Here is a 22391-nt window from a genome sequence, read left to right as displayed (position 1 = left end):
AGCCATGTGTTCAACTGCACTCTCTCCCTATTCTTTGCCTCACTGTCACGTGGCACCGGCAACAACCCAGAGATGACGACTCTGTTTGTCCTAGCTTTTAGCTTCCAGCCTAACTCCTTGAGCTCTTGAATGACCTCCCCACCCCTCTTCCTACCTATGTCGTTGGTGCCAATGTGTACCACGACTTCTGGCTGCACACCCTCCTCCTTAAGGATTCTGAAGACACGGTCTGAGATGTCTCGGACCCTAGCACCCGGGAGGCAACAAACCATTCGTGAGTCTCGCCCATGTCCACAGAGCCGCCTGTCCGTCCCTCTAACTAGAGGGTCCCCTATAACTAGCGCTCTCCTCCTCTCCCCCTTTCCCTTCTGAGTCTCAGAGCCACAGACCCCTTCACTGCAGCTTACACCTGCAACCAGTTTCCAAAGCTGTATACTTATTTTTTAGGGGAACGACCACAGGGGAACCCTGCACTGCCTGCTTCTTCCCCTTCCCACCTCTAACTGTTACCCAGCTACCTCTGTTCTCCGGCGTAACTATGTCCCTGTAGCTTCTATCAATCACCCTCTCAGCCTCTCGAATAATCCAAGGCATTTATAAATGCCTTGTAAAAATTCTAGGCTGGGTATTCAAAACAAAACTATAAATTTTATTAAAATTTAAGAAATGCAAGAGCATAGAATCGGACATTAACAGATATCTCTGGGTTGTTGGACTGGTGGAGGTTGCAAAGATAGGGAGGGGCAAGTCATTGAGGGATTTGAAAACAACGATGGGAATTTTAAACTCAAGGTGTTGCTTGATGTGGAGGCATTATAGATCTCTGTCAGAATGTGAAGTGTAAAGTCTCAAAGGAATCTATGTGAGCCCTTGGCTTTTTAATTTTCAAATCAATGATTTCGGTGAGGGAGAGAAGGCATAGCAGTTAAAATTACAGGTGACACAAAGCTAGGTAAGAGTGTATGTTGTGAGGAGAACATAGCAGCATGCAAATAATATAGTAAGGTTGAATTAATGGGAAAAATCTGGAAGACTGAGTCTCAGGTGGGAAAATGAAATTTACTAAATTAATACCCAAAATGAGTGAGTTGTCTTATAAGGTAGGATTGTACACATTGAGCTTATTTCCATTGGAACAAACACCATCAGAAATTGCTGGAGAAACTCAGCAAGTCTGTCAATATCTATAGAGAAACAATGTTAACATTTTGAGTTCTATTCTGAAAAAGAATCACAGAACTCAAAACGTTAACCCTGTTTCCTCTCAACAGAGGCTGCCAAACTTGCTGAGTTGCTCCAGAAATTTCTGATTTTGTTTGGTTCAGATCTTCAGCATCTGCAGTTCTTTGTTTTATTTTGTTCCCTTTGGAATTTGGAAGAGTGAGCAGAACATTTCCTCTTACGAGTGAATCCAGAACAAAGGGCACTTTGTTTAAATATTAAAGGGCCACCCTTTCAGGACAGATTTGACAAGAAATCTTTATCTCTCAGAGGGTTGTGAAACTTTGGAACACCCTGCCTCAGAAGCTGGTGGAGGCAGGATCATTCAATATTTTTAAAACGGAAATGAAGTGATTCTTGTTAAACACAGGTTACTAGGAGCAGATGGGAATATAGAATTCAAAACTCAACCGAATCAGCTGTGATCTTCCCGGATGATGAAGTGGTCTCAAGAGACTTTCCTCTGTCCTGGTTTATATTTTCAAATGTCTGTGAACGCAGAGTGATGGGTAAACAGAAGTCTTGTTATGAGCTTGGTTTTGGATGATCACACTCTGTGTGATATCTTCCTCTGTTCATCATTTGGGTCAAAAAAGTTGAGAACAGTTTTCAAGTTTGACACAAAACAGGATGTCAGCCTGTTAGTGCTGGCCTAAGACCTGAGCCATTTTGAAACACCCTTAACTAGCCAGTGGCAAGTTGCAGGCTCCATTTGGGCCCCTCTGCTACAGTCAACCAGTTCTCTTTTTTCACTCATGAAATGTGGGCATCGTTAGCTAGCCAGAATTTATTGTCTGTCCTTAGTTGCCCTTGAGAGCTGCCTTCTTGTAGGTTGACCCATGATGCACTTTCTATCACTTTATTGATGATTGAGAGTAGATTGATGAGGCAATAATCGGTGGGTTTGGATTTGTCCTGCTTTTTGTGTACATGACATATCCGGGCAATTTTCCACAATGTCACATAGATGCCAGCGTTGTATCTGTACTGGAAAAGCTTGGCTAGGAGAGCATCAAATTCTAGAGCACAAGTCTTCAGTACTATTACTGGAATGTGATTAGGGCCTACAGCCTTTACACTATCCAGTGCCTCCAACAGTTTTTCATATCAAATGGAGTGAATTGAATTGGTTGAAGCTGGGCACCACCGAAGGAGTGTGAAATGGATCATTTGCTTGGCACTTCTGGCTAAAGATTGCTGCAAATGCTTTAGCCTTATCTTTTGCACTAATGTGTTGGACATTTTTTTAAACATTGAGCTCCCAGCAAACCAAACGAAGGGGAAGTGGGAGAGGCCTCAAATAACAAGCAGCGAACTAGAGAATTGCTCTGAATATTTGTCTCTGTCCTAACACTTACAACTTGTAAAACTCTACAGCTCAATCTGTCAAAGGGCTGCTGTCAGGCAGAAATTCTTTAAAAGATTCAGTGTTGCTTTGTCTCAAATTCTCTTCTTCAGTGCTTCAAAAAGCATTGCACAACTCAAAAATATATGCAGCAATTTATTTAACTTCTCCTGTTATTTCAGTTCTATAGCAGTTTAATTTCCATTTCAGGTTATAGTCCCAAAAAAGAAAAATGTATTCACTTATAATTTTTCCCTCATTGTATTTTGCAAATTACAAAGGAAATTACTATCCTTAAAAGCTTAACTAACAAATTGATCTCAAATATTATAAAACTACTTTAATCCAAGATTGCATCTTAAATAAAAGCAAAATAGTGCAGATGCTAGAAACTCAGCAGGTCTGGCAGCATCTGTGAAGTGAGTAAAAGAGTTAATGTTTCAAGCCTTATATGACTTCTTCAGAGCTGAGTTAACCTCTTAATCTTTGTTACTACAGGGAGGCACGAGTTAAAGGTGTACAGCTACGATGGTGGCAGCCACGTCATAATGGAACAGGCCATGATCAGTGGGCTTTGGATCACGTTGAAGTGGTCTTGTAAGTATCCCGAGTGATGTATCGTAAAAGGGATGATTTATTGTAATTCCATGATCTACCTCTCTTGTCAAAAAGTAAGATTATGCTTCTCACAAATTCCAAAATCAAAGGAAAGCTATTAGCCAGATTTTGTTGGTATAAAGTCTATATATATAAGGTAAAAAGTTGGTTTATGTGAGCACATTTGTATTGTTGTGCTTTATTCATTCTTTTATTCTTTCATTTGTAGGACACGAAAACAGAACTACATGATGAACTTCTCAAGGCAACATATGCTCAGGCATTATTATAGTAGAAGACGAAGGTCCATCAGACGAAACTTTTAAGAATTACATATATACGTCTCTGTCATTTCTCATGACCCTAATAAATAAAGCACTGTTTCTCATATGGGGCCAATTTCAGATATAGGAATATAATTGAATAACTTAGAATGAAGATTACAAGGATACCATATCTAACACACACTGTGAATTAAATGAAGTGACTTATGTTCCAAAATGTATTGTTGTTTATTCTTTTATGTGGCTGTGTATTGTGTGATGTATTGCAATGTCAATTACTGTGACAGTATTGTAAGGAAATGTAAAAGCACAATTTTTTTTTGCAATGTCTTTGTAGGCTAGTGCCACAATAACATGAACAATATCAAATGGTGCTTATCACATATGTTAAATATGTTTAATAAGGGAATTGACAAGTCAGATGGAGAATCTTTGATTTCTCTAATAAGAGTAACTAGAACAAAGATACATTATCCTAAAATTCAAACTGAGCCAGTTTTAAATGAATCAAGAAAAGGTTATTTCATACAAAAATAAGATGTGAAATGCACAGAAATGGTTTCAAGTAACCATATATACAGAATTAACTGAAATATTTAAAAACAAATTGGGTATTTACTTAAGAGAAGTAATGGTACTATAGAATATTGAAAAAATGGTGTTAAAGAAAGAGAGTTGGCATGACTAACAAAATTTCAAAGCAATGTTGATGAGGTAAATGGCCTATTTATGTCTGTATATTCTGAAATGCCAAACAATTATTGTATTTGCTTTTTATTATCAGTAAAATTTCACAAAAATACAAAAAAAAATCCATATTTAATTTCTTATTAAGTGACTATTTCAGAGTTTGGAGATGCAGTCAGATGGTGACTTTTGTGAATCTTAATGGTATGCCATTTAAAGTCTTCAACAACTAACTGTGTTATAGCTATAACACTGTTATAGTTTAAATGTGCATTTTTCTGGTTAAACACTAATGTTTTGATGTAAATAGCCATTTGTGTCTTTTTGCAGTAATTACTTGTGATGTTTATTCAGTATGCTAGCCTGTTGTTAACTGTGCTTTATTTTGAATTTGTTTCTATGGATTTAAAGCTGGGTCATGTTTGTGACTTTTAAGTAAGAATGTTGTAATTACCCAGTATAGGTATACTACAATGTATAGTTAACTAAAACTAAATAGTGAGTTAATATATCACAATGTTATTTACTGAGATAGATCCAAACTTACTTTCAATAAAGCTAAGATCACAATATTACATCATTGCTTTAAGATTGTTTTCTTGCATTTTTTTTTCTCTTCTGCGTTGGAACATTGTGAACAGTTTTGATCCCCTTATCTAAGGAAAAATATACTGCTGTAGTAAGGAATCCAGATAAAGTTCACTCGTTTGACTCTAGGAATGGAGGATTTGTTTTAAGAGGAGAGGTACAGCAGGTTGGCCCTGTCCTCATTAGATTTTAAAAGAATGAGAGACAACCCTGATGAAGTATACAAGATTCTTACGGGACTTGACAGAGTAGCTGCAGAAAGGTTGTTTCCCCTTGTGGGGAAGGCTAGGACCAGAGGTAATATCACAGTAAGAGCTTACCCAGTTAGGCCAGAGATGAGGAGGATTATCATCTTTCAGAGTAATGGAAGTGTGGAATTCTTTTCTGCAGCGGGCAGTAGAGGCTGGGTCGTTAAATATATTCAAGAGTCATACAACATAGAAACAGGCCCTTTGGCCCACCATGTCAAGTTGACCACCAAACCAAACTAATCCCATTTACCTGCATTTAGTCCATAGACTGGCATTTTCAGTATTCATTTAGATATTTCTCACATGTTGTGAGAGTACTTGCCTGTACCAACCTCTCAGGCAGTATGTTCCATAGATCTACCATTGAAGAATAATTCTGAAGAAGGGTAACTGGCCCCGAAATGTTAGCTCTGCTTTTCTCTCTGTAATTGCTGCTAATTTTCGCCAGCAATTTCTGTTTTTGCTTCAAAAGAATTTTTTTTGGCTGTAAGTGTTTTGAGACATACAGGATTTATGAAAGGTATAACATACATGCAAATTCTCCCCTCTGTGAATTTCTATGTATTTTTTTGCAAGCAATTTTAATCGTCGTGTTTTTTTTATTTTGCCTATATGGGAAAATAGTAAAAATTTCTGAATGCATCACTGAACTAAAAAAAATCACATGCCACTGTCATTCCAATCAGAATAAATGTTCTGAAGACGTCATATTGGACTTGAAATATTTCTCGCTGAACACGTGCTGGCAGACCTGTGGAATTCCTCCAGTATTTTCTATTTTTGTTTTAGATTTCCACCAATCAAAATACTTTTTATTCATGTTTCCCATTAGACAGGTTAGGTTCGAATTATTCCCAAATGCTTGTTTCATCGCTGACATTGATATTCAAACTTACCATGTCATCTTTGCTGTGTTACCTCTAATTTACTCCTTTCATAAAACTGCTTTAGGGAGAGAACAAGATGGAAAATTGATGCTTCCTTGATCTAAATTGAGTTGCCAGCCTAGCCAGTGTGGGAGAAAAGATTAGAATTAGTGACTTTTGGTTAGTGTTAAAAATCCATATAATCCCTAGTGTAGAAACAGGCCATTTGCCCCAATGGGTCCACACCAACCTGCCAAAAAGCATCCCACCCAGACCCATCCCCCTACCCAATCCCTGTAACCCTGCATTTCCCATGGCTAACACACCCAACCTACACATTCCTGAATACTGTGGGTAATTTTGCATGGCCAACCCATCTAATTTGCACATTGTTGGATTGCGGGAGGAAACCAGAGCACCTGGAGGAGGCCCATGCAACATGGGGAGAACATGCAAACTCTGTACTCGCCTGAGTATTTTTGTAATTGATCGTTACAGAAATGGGTGGAATCTTATAGTATCCTGCATATTGTGGGCTATGACGTGAAATTTGAGAGAATCATATGGGACATTGAGCAAGGCCTGTCTTGACTTCTGGAGATAGTAGGCAAACGTGAGGATTGTACAGAAATGGGTGGAATCTTATAGTATCCTGCATATTGTGGGCTATGACGTGAAATTTGAGAGAATCATATGGGACATTGAGCAAGGCCTGTCTTGACTTCTGGAGATAGTAGGCAAACGTGAGGATTGCAGATGCTGGAAATCAGAATCTAGATTAGCATGGTGCTGGAAAAGCACAGCCGGTCAAGCAGCATCCAAGGAGCAGGAAAATCGACGTTTCAGGCAAAAGCCCTTCATCAGGACTGAAGGCTTTCAGGAGATAGTAGTTGCACTTTTCAGAGTTCTGGATATGGAGTCAGGATTCTTGTTAGGGAGCTGCAAGAGGCCTGTTAAGGGGGACTGTTGCTTGTTATCATCTTAATTAACAGTATTTTTTTCCTTATTAATAAGCAGCTTCATATTGTACCATGGGAAAGATTGAAATTAGATGCTGGGAATTCCCAACAGAGAGTCAGAGCCAGCTAGCCACTTACTCTTCTGCATCACCACCCAGGACACCAGCAGCAAAGTTTTGAGGCATGTTTCAGGGCACTGAACGCCCATGACTACTGGCATCTGACACCTGCTAGTCTCTCTGCACAATCATGGCTTATCTCTGATCCACTTACAGTAATCATATATGCTGCAATTTGTAGCTCAAGATTAACTGTCAATGGAATGCTGCTGCAAGGACACTTTGAGCCCAAGGACAGGCACCCAGCTCAAGGATTGGACCAGGCTGCATGTCAGGGATGCTATTTCACTTAGCGCCCACCTAGAATCTCATTACATCCCTGCCTTGCCTTTTTATACTTTGTCCTCTCAGCCACAGTTTAAAGGCTCACAATACTGTTGCATTGGCTTGCTATTCAGACAGACACAAAGCAGGCAGCTGACAAAGTCATGCTGGTCAGCAGCCATAAGTCAAGGGAGTGGACATCTTGTTGTATGACATATTGTTGCCTTAATCTCACCCCTGCATCTTGTGCAAGTAACGTATGTGGCAAAGATACTGCATGTGTTGCAAGCAAATGGCCACGTCTCAAAGACTAAGGGGAGTGGTCCTCAAGTGAAGTTTAGGAGGTCAGTCAGAGGGGGTCTTGGCAAAGATAGACAGGTAAGCTTCCAATGCATTGTGTGACAAAGTTGTTCCTTTAACAAAGTTAGGTTGTCCTTGTTTTCTTTTTCAGAGATATGTAAATGACATAGGTTCCAGAAAGTCTGAGGTTGGATGGATTTTAGGGCCAATTTGTTTATAGCTAACAGATACTGCCTCAGGCAGACGTAATAGCCACAACATCGAAGTCCCAGGTACCAACCAACGCTGCAAGACATAGGTTCCAGAAAGTCTGAGGTTGGATGGATTTTAGGGCCAATTTGTTTATAGCTAACAGATACTGCCTCAGGCAGAAGACTTTCAAGTTTTCTTTAGAAAAAACCCTTGTATAATGAAAGGGGAGTGGCCAGTTCTCTCAGCTTAGCTATTCTCTGGTCTGGTTTGAATGTAGCAGTGTGAGTGTATATGGAGAAAAGCTGCTGCATCCTCTCTCTCTCTCTCTGACTTCATTCCTGTAAGAACTTATGTTTCATTTTACCCTTTGTGCCAAGGGGTTTTTAATGGGGATTGTTGCAAGTATTTTGGAGCAGCATCATTAAGTTGGGATAGTCTGTTGGGTTTTTGGATAGGATGCGTTAGTTAGTATTCTGTTTTCTGTTTCTTTGTTTCATTCAGCAATCTTGTAAATAAATTCTGTTTAGTTTAAAACTAAGTAGTCTGACCAGCTTAGTCTTTCCTGCAATATCCACTGTACACTTGCTTAAAACCAAATAGCAAAGTTAGGGTGTGGACTATCTTCTTGAAATGTTTTGAGGAGTCTGGCCTGGTCCATAACAATTATCATACCGCCACTCAAGGTGGTCAGGGTCAGAATCATAGGCAGTGAGGAGCCAACTACAAGGCACCTCATTTACTCGGTACTTTCCACCCCCTCGTGAGCTGTTTTCTCCTGGACTCTTGAGAGAAAAGGAGGGATAAGTGAGAGATGTAAGTGGGTGGCAAAGCTGATAGGGCTGGTGTAATTGGGGAAAAAGTGACGAGATGTGAATAGACAGTGAAGTGAATAGAGTAAGTGAATAGACAGCGCAGATATTATACAGGATTCATAGTGTGGGGGGATTTGATGGACGAGATTGAGTAAAGAAAGCTGTTGTAGCCAAAAGTGAGTGGTAAAGCATGAGCCTTGGTTGAAAGCGTATCCAGTAGCAACAATGGAATGAGATAGGGAGAAAATTATGGCACTTTCCTGAGTAGAACAAAGGAGGTCATGGACCTTCTTCCTACACTGCCAGACATTCCTCCAATAGGCTGAGACCAAACTGACGCAGGTAGCAAGCTCAAACCAGAATGGTAGGGTATATTGGCCTCCTCTGCCACAAGAGGACCTCCAGGTCCATGAGGACTCCCAGGTCCTTGTCCACAAAGTGGAGCACCAATCTCCCCTTGTCTGCCATTTTCATGGCAAATATCATAAACCATGCAAGATGGCTCAGAACTGATGAGTACACAAAAAACCTTTAAGGATGGCACCAGCACTAGGGCTCCCAGAGTACTCTGGCCTTAGTGAGTATCTTCTGTTATAGGCAGTGAGAAAACTGAGCTAGCATTGAACAAGAGGAATGCCATAGAGGCATGTTAAATAGTTAATGACCAAGCATTAATAAATTTGCTACGCCTCACAACGAGAAACCTTCTTTGAAACTAAACAAAATGGACAGCCAAAATATCATAAGATTTAAAAAATATAAGCATACATTGTGCCATTCTGATCAAGGTCTTTCAGTGTTTTATTGGTTTTTTTGGCCCTCTGACCAAAAATCAAAGATTTGTTTGAAAATAAACATAAATCAAAAGTTATTGTCAGTTACTTCTCCACACCTTCTTCTGTCTTACTGATCTAACGGATTAGAATCACTGATTTCAGTTGGCATAATGGGCTTAGTCTCTTTCACCACAATCATTGGTTCTTTTGAGTTTTGGGGCTCAGCAGGTGCCTCGGTTGGGTGATCAGTTGTAGGATCAACTGTTGATTCAAACATTCTTAGCTTCTGAAGCTGCAATTCTGAAGAATTTGTTCCATTTCTGAACACTTCCTGAAAACACAAAGGTGCTCTTTAAGTTTAATATACATTCTGAGAACAAGGTGGAAGACTTTTTAGGAGTTCAATACTGATGCTTAATAGATTGCAACTTTGTATGAAGAAAAATTGCTTATTCTGAGGAGTATCCATGAAACGTAATGTGCAATTACTAACACAACAAGAATTGGATTTCCTGAGACGTTGCTCACAATAAAGCATATGATGCATTATCTCATAACAATAAATACAATATACAATCTAATATATAATCCATTACACTGCCACAGTGGATAATGCCAAAAAATATGTTGCTAAAATCTGACATCTCTATGTCAATCGAAAGTTAATTGGTGTTGGTGAGATTAGCTTAAAAACTACAAAATGCTTATATATTTACAGTTCAAGGTCAACGAAGACTAGTTTTAATGATGAACACTGCTCATAAAATACAGAGGTATAATCTATGTCAGGTATGTGATTTATGGATCAGCAAATAGTTTTCTCCATTATAGTGCAATTACCTCATATACTTAAACATCTTAACTCATGATATTTTACAGCTGACACAACTTGAAATAACTCCACAGAGGCCTGTATCTCGTCATTAAGTCACCTTTTATTTACAAATTTTTATTGACACTCTTCCAGCTTCCCTCAGAGTCAGCTCTGAGTGAGTAAGATGTCTGACAATCCTGGGCTTATCTGTCAACCGCGCTCCCTGAATGAACCAGATAATACCCTGGAGAATTCATATTCTATGATGTTCACCTGACCTCATTACACTACTCACCATAGACTGCAATAACAAAGTAAATATTACCTTTTAAGGTCTAAAGTAAAAGTTAGATAGCAGTTAACCTTAGAGTCATTTATGGCCCAGAAGGAAGCTTTAGATACATAGGCACTAGGAATGGAATATGCTATTTAGCTCTTTGTGCCTGTTGCATCATTCAATATGATCATAGATGATCAAAATCTATTTAAATTAGCTTTGAATCATTTAAAATAACCAGCCTCCATTGATTCCAGGCAAACAGAATTCCACAAAATAATGGAGAAAAAATATTGTGTCAATTCCATCATAAAAGGAAGATGTCCTTTTCTTAAATTGCATTCCCTACAGCTAGTCTCCCACACAAGAGGAACATTTTCATGCACAAGTTTGAACAAGACTTCTTCTTTACGCAGAACCTCCAACCAACACTATACTCCAGGTACATTGATGACATTTTCTTCCTCTGGACCCATGGCGAGGAGTCACTGATAAAACTACACAGTGATCGCAACAAGTTTCATCCCACCAAACTCATCAAAGACTATTCTCTACTATCTCTCTCATTCTTGGACACATGCATCTCCATCAAGGATGGGCACCTCAGCACCTCACTCTGCCACAAACCCACGGATAAAATCACAATGCTACACTTTTCCAGCTTCCACCCAAAACATATTAAAACAGCCATCCCCTATGGACAAGCCCTACCCATACACAGAATCTGTTCAGATGAGGAGGAATGTGGCGGGCACCTGGAAGTACTCAGGGATGCCCTCATAAGAATGGGGTACGATGTGCAACTTATCGACCACAGTTCCGACGTGTCACAGCAAGGAATCGTAATGACCTCCTTTGGAGACAGACATGTACTGCATCCAACAGGACACCCTTTGTTGTCCAGTACTTCCCAGGAACCAGAAAACTACACGATGTTCTTCGCAGCTTGCAACACATCATCAATGAGGATGAGCACCTCGCAAAGACTTTCACCACACCTCCACTGCTCGCCTTTAAACAACCACCAAATCTCAAACAGATCATCGTTCGTAGCAAACTGCCCGGCTTTTAGGATAACTCCATACAACCTTGTCACAGTGGACACTGCAAGACGTGTCAGAATGTGGACATGGATACCACCATTACACGTGAGGACACCTCCCACCATGTACATGGTAGGTACTCATGAGACTCAGACAACATTGTCTATCTCATACGCTGCAGGTAAGGATGCCCTGAGGCATGATACATTGGTGAAACCGAGCAGAGGCTACAGCAAAGGATGAATGGGCACCGCACAACATTCAACAGACAGGAGTGTTCCCTCCCAGTTGCAGAACACTTCGGCGGTCCGGGGCATTCGACCTCGGACCTTCGGGTGACCATCCTCCAAGGCGGACTTCAGGATAGGCAGCAGCAAAAAGTGGCTGAGCAGAGGCTGATAGCTAAGTTTGGTACCCATAGGGATTGCCTCAGTTGGGACCTTGGATTCAGGTGACCCCATTGCACTAACACACACACACACACATTTAGACCCCTTTACACTCTCTCACACACATATACACTCTCTTGCACAGACACTCACAACAGCTCCCCCACACACACACAGGCACACATACACATATAGGTTTGTGGGGTGAATTTGTACTTGCAGAGTTACATTGTACTTTGCACAAAAACTGCATGATTTAATGTAAGATTCTGTTAATTCATTTTTTAAATTAGAATCAGTCTAAACATTATAGCACAGACAGCAGCACAGAGGGGACTAACACTTTCAATACATTATTTGGGCTGACACCAATTGTTAAAGTTCACTTGAGAATGTAATTTTATTTAAAGTTTTGCGATTTACATATGAAAAAAGTGAAACTAACATGGTCATTCTAACAGGTGAGAGACTTAACAAACAATCAAGGTATTTTTCAAATGTATAATTTCAGTTACATCACACTGTAAACTTTTGCTATAAATTCTGTGTCTTACAATCATGTACTCCACAACCACCTGATGAAGGAGCAGCGCTCCGAAAGCTAGTGCTTCCAAATAAACCTGTTGGACTATAACCTGGTGTTGTGTGATTTTTAACTTTGTACACTCCAGTCCAACACTGGCATCTCCAAATCATAACATTCCCCTTGGTATCCATCATATGTGGACAATAAATGGTGCTGAACATTGTGTAATCACCAGTGAACATCCCCACTTCTAACCTTATGATATATGGAAGGCCATTGATAAAGCAGCTGAAGAAGGTTGAGCTGGGAATACTACCCTAAGGAACCCCTGCAGTAATAGGCTTGGAGAGAAATAATTAACCTTCAACATGACACCATTGTTCTTTGTGTCAGGTATGACTTCAACCAATGAGGAGTATCCTGCTAATTCGCAATGATTCCAGTTCTGCTAGGGTTTCTTGATGCTGTGCTTGGTCAGTCAAAGGACAGTCACATTCAACCATTTTGTCAATGTTTGAAAGAAGGTTGTAATGAATTAGGAGCTGAGTATTAACGACGAGCATCAGTGTACAAGTTATTCATTTGCAAATACCTGTAGTGCTTTGAAGCACTGTCAAAGAGCCCTTCACACAAAAATTAAAAGGGATAGATTATATACTTGTTTCCTTTCATCTGAATATGTTCACTGTTTCAGTACAGTTGTTCCTTCCGAATGCATGGTAAAAACATTCTTTAAAGTTAGGATAAACATTAAAGAAAGTTGTAGGTCTTTCATTTTTACAGTATACGTTACCACTTCAGGACAGTTCAAGTACTCTTATATCAAAAAGGATTGATGAGGGCAGAACGGTGGACATGACCTACATAGACTTCAGAACAGTGTTTAACAAGGTTCCTCATAGTAGATTGGTTAACAGGGTGAGATCACATAGAATAGAGGGGAAACTATCCACTTGGATACTGAACAGGCTAGAAGGTGGAAGACAAAGGGTGGTGTTGGAGGGTTGCTTTTCAGACTGGAGGCTGTGACTAGCGGTGTGTCAAAAGGATCAATGCTAGGTTCACTGTTTTTTGTAATTTATATAAATGATTTGGATGTCAATGTAGGAGGTATGGTTAATAAGCTTGCAAATAATACCAAAATTGAAGGTATAGTGGACAGCATAGAAGGTTACTTTAGAGTACAATTGGATCTTGATAAGATGGGCCAATGGGTCAAGAAGTTTAATTTAGATAAATGTGAGGTGCTACATTTTGGAAAGACAACTCAGGGCAGGACTTCTCCAATTAATGGTAAAGTCCTGGGAAGTGTTGTTGAACAAAGAACCTTGGAGTGCAGGTGTATAGTTCCTTTGTAAGTGTAGTCACAGGTGGATAGATAGGGAAGAAGGCATTTGGTACACTTGCCTTTATTGGTCAGTGCATTGAGTATAGGAGTTGGAAGGTCATGTGGCAGCTGTACAGGACATTGGTTAGGCCACTATTGGAATTCTGCATGCAATTCTGGTCTCTGCACTATAGAAAGGATGTTGTGAAACTTGAAAGGGTTCAGAGAAGGTTTACAAGGATGTTGCCAGGATTGGACGGTTTAAGCTTCAGAGAAAAGCTGAATACGCTGGGGCTATTTTTCCTGGAGCATCAGAGGCAGAGGGATGACCTTTTCAAGGTTTATAAGCTCATGGAAAGAGTGAGTAGATAAGGTCTTTCCCCCAGTATAGGGGAGTCCAGAACTAGAGGGTATAAGTTTAAGGTGAGAGGGGAAAGATTTAAAAGAGACCTAAGGGGCAAAGTTTTCACACAGAAGGTGGTGATTTATGGAATGCACTGCCAGAGGAAGTGGTAGAAGCTGGCATAATTACAACACATAAAGGGCACCTGGATGGTTATAAGATTAGGAAGGGTTTAGAGGGATATGAGCAATTGCTGGCAAAGGGGACTAGATTTATTTCGGATATCTGGTCACCATGAACAAGTTGGACTGAAGGGTCTGTTTCCTTGCTGTATATCCCTATGACTATGATATGGTGCCTTTCATGCTGCAAAACCTCACACGGCACATGACAGAACCTTATCAAATTCTAACTGAAATGAAGCCATACAAGGTAATGTTAGGACAAATGACCAAAATAATTGTTTAAAAGATACATTTTAAGGAGTATCTTAAAGGGGAAAAGTAATATATAAAGGCTTGGTTTGAGGGAGGGAATGCAGGAGCTTAGGTCCTTTACGGATGATGTCACGGCTGCTAATGGCAGTGATTAAAACTGGGATATTTCAAGAGACTAGAATTGAAGGAGTGGAGATATCTCAGATACTGTAGGGCTGGATAAGGTTAGTAGACATAGGGATGGTGGATTCCAGAGAGGGATTTAAACACAAGGATGAGAATTTTAAAAACAATGTGAGAAGTAACAATAGGATGTTTGAATTATCGAGCAGGTAGATATGAAACATTTCAGAAATTACACTTTTACTATTTAAGTACAGCTCCCACATTATGCAGCCTCTAGATGTTCATTTGCAGCACCTGGGATCGTCTTGGTACATAAAAAGGTGGTACCTTGCAAGTTGCGAGGGGGTGCAAACCCCACTTTGGTTATGTGTTGAATGGTTCATTCCACTCAACCTGAAAAATTCAAGTTCTTCATACTTCAAAAGTAGGGGGAATATTTTTAAGGTGAGAGTAGAAACATTTAAAAAGGATATGAGGGCAACCTTTTTACACAGAGGGTGGCTAGCGTGTCTAGAATGAACTGCTAGAGGAATTGGTGGATGCAGGTACAGTTATAACATTTCAAAGACATTTGGATAAGTTCGTGAGTCATAGAGTCATAGAGATGTACAGCATGGAAACAGACCCTTCGGTCCAACCCGTCCATGCAGACCAGATATCCCAACCCGATCTAGTCCCACCTGCCAGCACCCAGCCCATATCCCTCCAAACCCTTCCTAATCATATACCCAGCTAAATGCCTTTTAAATGTTGCAATTTTACCAGCCTCCACCACTTCCTCTAGCAACTCATTCCATACACGTACCACCCTCTGCATGAAAAAGTTGCCCCTTAGGTCCATTTTATATCTTTGCCCTCTCACCCTAAACCTATGCCCTCTAGTTCTGGACTCCCCCAACCCAAGGAAAAGACTTTGTCTATTTATCCTATCCATGCCCCTCATAATTTTGTAAACCTCTATAAGGTCACCCCTCAGCCTCCGACGCTCCAGGGAAAACAGCCCCAGCCTGTTCAGCCTCTCCCCATAGCTCAAATCCTCCAACCCTGGCAACATTCTTGTAAATCTTTTCTGAACCCTTTCAAGTTTCACAACATCCTTCCGATAGGAAGGAAACCAGAATTGCACGCAATATTCCAACAGTGACCTAACCAATGTCCTAGACAGCTGCAACATGACCTCCCAACTCCTGTACTCAATACTCTGACCAATAAAGGAAATCATACCAAATGCCTTCTTCACTATCCTATCTACCTGCGACTCCACTTTCAAGGAGATATGAACCTGCACTCCAAGGTCTCTTTGTTCAGCAACACTTCCTAGGACCTGACCCTTAAGTGTAGAAGTCCTGCTAAGATTTGCTTTCCCAAAATGCAGCACCTCGCATTTATCTGAATTAAACTCCATCTGCCACTTCTCAGCCCATTGGCCCATCTGGCCATGATCCTGTTGTAATCTGAGGTAACCCTCTTCACTATCCACTACACCTTCAATTTTGGTGTCATCTGCAAACTTACTAACTGTACCTCTTATGCTCGCATCCAAATCGTTGATGTAAATGACAAAAAGTAGAGGACCCAGCACCGATCCTTGTGGCACTCCACTGCTCACAGGCCTCCAGTCTGAAAAACTACCCTCCACCACCACCTTCTACCTTTGAGCCAGTTCTGAATCCAAATGGCTAGTTCTCCCTTTATTCCGTGAGATCTAACCTTGCTAACCAGTCTCCCACAGTGAACCTTGTTGAACGCCTTACTGAAGTCCATATAGATCACATCTACCGCTCTGCCCTCATCAATCCTCTTTGTTACTTCTTCAAAAAACTCAATCAAGTTTGTGAGACATGATTTCCCACACACTAAGCCGTGTTGACGATTCCTAATCAGTCCTTGCCTTTCCAAATACATGTATATCCTGTCCCTCAGGATTCCCTCTAACAACTTGCCCACCACTGACGTCAGGCTCACTGGTCTATAGTTCCCTGGCCTGTCCTTACCACCCTTCTTGAACAGTGCACCACGTTAGCCAACTTCCAGTCTTCCGGCACCTCACCTGTGACTATCGATGATACAAGTATCTTAGCAGGAGGCCCAGCAATCACTTCTCTAGCTTCCCACAGAGTTCTAGGGTAACCTGATCAGGTCCTGGGGATTTATCCACCTTTATGCGTTTCAAGACATCCAGCACTTCCTCCTCTGTAAAATGGACATTTTGCAATGTGTCACCATCTATTTCCTTACAGTCTATATCTTCCATATCCTTTTCCATAGTAAATACTGGTGCAAAATACTCGTTTAGTATCGCCCCCATTTTCTGCGGCTCCACACAAAGGCTGCCTTGCTGATCTTTGAGGGGCCCTATTCCCTCCCTAGTTATCCTTTTGTCCTTAATGTATTTGTAAAAACCCTTTGGATTCTCCTTAACTCTATTTGCCAAAGCTACTTCATGTCCCCTTTTTGCCCTCCTGATTTCCCTCTTAAGTATACTCCTACTGCCTTTATACTCTTCTAAGGATTCACTCAATCTATCCTGACTATACCTTACATATACTTCCTTCTTTTTCTTAACCAAACCCGCAATTTCTTTAGTCATCCAGCATTCCCTATACCTACCAGCCTTTCCTTTCACCCTAACTGGAACATACTTTCTCTGTATTCTTGTTGTCTCCTGTCTGAAGGCTTCCCATTTTCCAACCGTCTCTTTACCTGCGAACATCTGCCCCAATCAGAATTTGAAAGTTCTTGCCTAATACCATCAAAATTGGCCTTTCTCCAATTTAGAACTTCAACTTTTAGATCTGGTCTATCCTTTTCCATCATTATTTTAAATCTAATAGAATTATGGTCGCTGGTCCCAAAGTGTTCCCCCACTGACACCTCAGTCACCTGCCCTGCCTTATTTCACAAGAGTAGATCAAGTTTTGCACCTCCTCTAGTAGGTACATCCACATACTGAATCAGAAAATTTTCTTGTACACACTTAACAAATTCCTCTCCATCTAAACCCTTAACATTATGGCAGTCCCAGTCTATGTTCAAAAAGTTAAAATCCCCTACCATAACCACCCTAAACTCCCACATCTGACAAGAAGCGCATATCACTCTACTAAAGGCCATTTTTGCTCCTTCAAAATCTACAGACCCAGAAAATAACACTGTCTTATTTCTCGACAAAACACTGCCCCAGGTTAAATTAATAGTTATGGCTTATATTTTAAGTTTAATCAAGAGACATATGTCAAAAAACATATAAGCAAGAAATAACCCACTCTACTCACTACTGCAGACTTTCTGTTGGTCACACTTAAAAACAATACACTTGTCTGCTTCTGTGCTGTGAACTTCACCCAAACAGTTCCTCCAAGATTAGTTGTGAATTTCACTGTTTGTTAATTTTCCCAAACGCACGTCGATGTCCAGCGATACATGAATTCAAACAGCAAAGGTAGTAACTGTGCAGGTTCACTGCTATGTCAGTTTCTTTTTCTCTCTCTCCTGCACTGACCTCACCATGTGCTTCCTTTGTCTGTTCTTCTCCCTCTTAAAACTGCTGTTGTTTTGACTTTTTTTTTCCAAAATTCAAAAACAATGCAACAGCATATAAAACAGTAATTGCTGCTCCTGGAATTTGAGGAAATCACCTCCCACACCTAAAATACCTCAATAAAGGAGCAGCTGTTACAGCCAGAAAGTTTTCCCGTCCTCCATCTTGGATTACCCAGAATCCCTTAATAGGAAAGATTTGGAGGAAAATGGGCTAAACACAGGCAGGTGGGACTAAATTAGTTTGGGAACATAGTCAGCATAGATTGCTTAGACTGAAGGGTCTGCTTCAGATGCTATAAATAACTGAAATATTAGTGATTTTTCTAAATGTTAAAAAAATTGACATGCTAGCTACAGATATATTATTTCTTGAAAACCAAGAGAACACAATCTTAATATTAGAGCAAAGCCATTCAGGACTGACATCAGGAAGCACTTTGCACATAAACAGTAGACATTTGCATATTATCCCTGAAAAATTGTGATTGCTGGGTCATTAAAGCTTTAAGGATTAGGGTGATCGATTTTTGTTGAGAACATCAAGGGATATAAAGAAATGATGAGAAAATAAAGTGGAGATGTTTTTTCAACCATGCTAATTCAATGCCCTGAGGGAGTGAATAATCTATTCATGTTCTTATTCAATTAACTAATTACTAATAAGTTGACAGCTATACTTAAAGAATATCTTTTATCAAAATTCAGCTATTCCTTTCTCAGGGTACATTATGATTTTGGATACTTTTAGAAAATATTCCTTAGGCTTAAGATGAATATTAAATGATGAGTAAAGTCCAGTTGCAGAGATAACAGCAGCTACAAGAGATAAAAGGATTACCAGCATGCTGATTGAACCTTAAATAAAAGCTGTTTACTTTGCTATTACACACAACGTTGAGTATTGCAACCCGTAATCCAACACCAGTAGTGATTACGTTTGGAAGGTAATTTCCACAGGATTATGAGGATTCAATTACGTTTTAAAAGCATGAAAATTGTTACTCCCAAATTGCTGCAATTGTGCCAGCAAGCAACCCAAATAAGAACTAACTCGTATGTATCCACATGGATTGCCATAAAGCTCTTGAAGTGTTAAAATCCTGGTCTTGCAAACATTTAACTGACCTCATTAGAAACATCAACCACAAGATTATCATCACACTTATCTTCATCACGGTCCTCCACCTGTTCAATTATATTAAATACTTTTAAGGGCTGACTTAGTTTTGCTCCACCAATAGTGCAATATGTGACCAGTACAGTGGCATTAGGATAATAATCTATTGGGCATTAGTTACAGAAGTATGGAGTGGTATATATTTGCACTGCACTGCATTCACTGTTGTCACTCATTCAATGAAAATTTCAGCATCAATATATCTTATTGGGGTTCAGGGTGGCCTTAAAGATGTACTGTATCTTTAAAAAATGGTTGAGGATAAAACAGCTCGATTCAGCAAACAAGCTACACAGGTTTTGCAGTGAATGTAGCTCTCAAGAAAAGAATCTCAGAGCAACACAATTGGAAGTCGTAGAACAAACGAATGCAGTTTCATTTATTCTGAATCTTGCAGCAGACGAGGAAAAAGTTCTTAAGTCTACACAAGGTTGCAAAAAAAGTGTGAAAATTTTGAATTTTAACCTAACAGTTTCTCCTTTGAAACTTCTCCATTGCTCTTCACTACAAATTTGGAACATCGCCACAGGGAGAAAATTAAGCAAACTTTTTAAAGGTATATTCTCATTTTCTTCCAAACCTAAGTCAGCCCTTAAAAGTATTTAATATAATTGAACAGGTGGAGGACAGTGATGAAGACAGGAGTGATGATAATCTTATGGTTGATTTTTTTTTTGTAAATATATTTATTAGCAATTATTTTTAACTTTACAAACATATAAAATTATTGAAAAAAAAATCACAAATATCAGTATAATAAAAAGAAAAAAACACAAATTACAATACAACTACTATCTACTAACTACTAACCTACTCTATAATACAAAGCAAACCTTAACACTGTGCAAAGCAACACCAAAAAAAGAGCAAAAAAAACCCAAAAAAATAGATAAAAAATACAGAACAGCAATGCTCGGCGCAAGGCTTCCAAACAAAGGAATGGGAATATTGCATACATACCCGTATTAACTCGAGAGACCCCCTCCAGGGCCCAGGGCTTGACAAATTTAATCATCCTGGTTAAACAAACGCCCTAGTTAAGATAACTGATAAATCTATATCCAAATAACTCAAGTAGGGCTGCCATGTCTTATAAAAATTATCTGTTGTGGGGTGCACCATGTTTGTGAAAAAGTCCAAGGGAATGTGCTCCATAATTAATTTCTACCATCCCAGCAAGCCCGACAGGTTCTCAGACACCCAATTCATCAGAATATTCTTCCATGCACAGTGTGCAAGAATATTAAATAGTTTCTTCCCATGTCCGTCTAAAGATGGTAAATTCGGTAGACCTAAGAGGAGAGATATCAGGTCTACTTTGACGTGGTTGATGTTTCTAACGAGGTCAGTTAAATGTTTGCAAGACCAGGGTTTTAACATTTTAAGAGCTTTATGGCAATCCATTTTGCTTTCATTTTTGATGCTTTTGGATAAATATGAAAATGCTGTTATGTTCTGGAGTTGCACTTTATTCAACTTGGGTATTCATAAAATGACAGCAAATTAGACCAACTATGAGCAATGAAGAAAATCTACCAATAAGACCAATCGCAAATCAATTAAAATATTTTCCCTGATTTAGTTTGACTACATTTTTCCCTTTCAATCTCCAAGTATTTATATAAATGATTTGGATGTAAATATAGGAATTATAGTTAGTTAGTTTGCAGACGACACCAAAATTGGAGGTGTAGTGGACAGTGAAGAAGGTTACCTCAGAGTACCTCAGTGTCTTGATCAGGTGGTCCAATGCCCTGAGGAGTGGCAGATTAAGTTTAATTTAGATAAATGTGAGGTGCTGCATTTTGGAAAAGCACATCAGAGCAGGAGTTATACACTTAATGGCAAGGGCCTAGGGAGTGTGCCTGAACAAAGATATCTTGGAGTGCAGGTTCATAGTTACTTGAAAGTAGAGTTGCAGGGAGATAGGATAGTGAAGAAGGCGTTTAGTATGCTTTCTTTTATTGGTCAGAGCATTGATATAGAAGTTGGGAGGTCATGTGACTGTACAGGATGTTGGTTATGCCACTTTTGGGATATTGCGTGCAATTCTGTTCTCCTTCCTATCAGAAGGATGTTGTGAAACTTGAAAGAGTTCAGAAAAGATTTACAAGGATTGTTGCCTGGGTTGGAGGATTTGAGCTATAGGGAAAGGCTGAATAGGCTGGGGCTGTTTTCCCTGGAGTGCTGGGGGTTAAGGGGTGAACTTATAGAGGTTTATAAAATCATGAGGGGCATGGAGAGGATAAATAGACAAAGACTTTTCCCTGGGGTGGGAGAGTCCAGAACTAGAGGACATAGGTTTAGGGTGAGCGGGGAAATATATAAAAGGGACCTAAGGAGCAACTTTTCATGCAGAGGATGGTGCATGCATGGAATGAGCTGACAGAGGAAGTGGTGGAGGCTAGTACAATTGCAGCATGTAAAAGGCATCTGGATGGGCATATGAATTAGGAAGGGTTTAGAGGAATATGGGCCAAGTGCTGGCAAATGGGACTAGAATAGATTAGGATATCTGGTCAGCATGGACGAGTTCGACTGAAGGGTCTGTTTCCATGCTGTACATCTCTATAACTCTATGACTCTAAAGCACGAACTAGGAGGACAGCAATTGTGATTGTTTATTTAGTATGAAGTACCCTGCAATAAGCTGATGATGACATCTCAGTAACCCAATTGATAGCCCACATTGGAAATAGATGCCTACATGTGGTTTAAAATAAATTGTATAATATTGGGATCTGACTCCATTTCTGGAAAATCTGAAGATTGGAAGTATTTGCTGAGCATTTGAACAAATTGTTCTAATTAATCTGGATGGAGCAAAAGGTTTCACAGAACCCAAAGGATCCAATTGTTCTCAAGATATGCAAGAACAATAAAGAGAAATCTGAATGTAGAAGTATTGGAATCTCATTCTAAAGCTGGCAAGATTCTGAATTTAATTCTTCTAAATTGTTTGCTCCTGAATATAGTGGACAGGTGGCTTCAGGACTAGCCAAGTTACTGTTAAATGGGATGTGGGTCTGATCCTATTTGTACTTACTACTAGAACCACAGCAATGTGGTTGACTCTTAATTGCCCTCTGGCTAATCAAGGATGGGCAATAAATGCTAACTTAGACAGA

The 22391-nt window shown here is 39.8% G+C and overlaps 2 protein-coding genes across 3 annotated transcripts in view; one reads left to right on the top strand and one right to left on the bottom strand.

Annotated features, from left to right (window-relative positions):
* reln (reelin) overlaps positions 1–4709 on the top strand; it is a 387698-nt gene extending 382989 nt beyond the window's left edge. The window contains exons 63-64 of the mRNA XM_043713852.1: positions 3065–3163; positions 3393–4709. Of these exons, the coding sequence (XP_043569787.1) occupies positions 3065–3163; positions 3393–3489 (196 nt within the window). The 3' untranslated portion in view covers positions 3490–4709. The remainder of the gene's footprint in view (positions 1–3064; positions 3164–3392) is intronic.
* Positions 4710–9262: 4553 nt separating this feature from the next.
* The window catches only part of LOC122561748 (kininogen-1-like), a 47582-nt gene continuing 34453 nt past the window's right edge, over positions 9263–22391 (bottom strand). For both annotated transcript variants that reach the window (XM_043713850.1, XM_043713851.1), the window contains exon 10: positions 9263–9592. In XM_043713850.1, the coding sequence (XP_043569785.1) occupies positions 9389–9592 (204 nt within the window). In that variant the 3' untranslated portion in view covers positions 9263–9388. The remainder of the gene's footprint in view (positions 9593–22391) is intronic.

The sequence above is a fragment of the Chiloscyllium plagiosum genome, chromosome 23 (assembly GCF_004010195.1).
Source record: "Chiloscyllium plagiosum isolate BGI_BamShark_2017 chromosome 23, ASM401019v2, whole genome shotgun sequence".
In the NCBI taxonomy this organism is placed as follows: domain Eukaryota; kingdom Metazoa; phylum Chordata; class Chondrichthyes; order Orectolobiformes; family Hemiscylliidae; genus Chiloscyllium; species Chiloscyllium plagiosum.
This window is presented reverse-complemented; position numbering and strand designations above follow the sequence as displayed.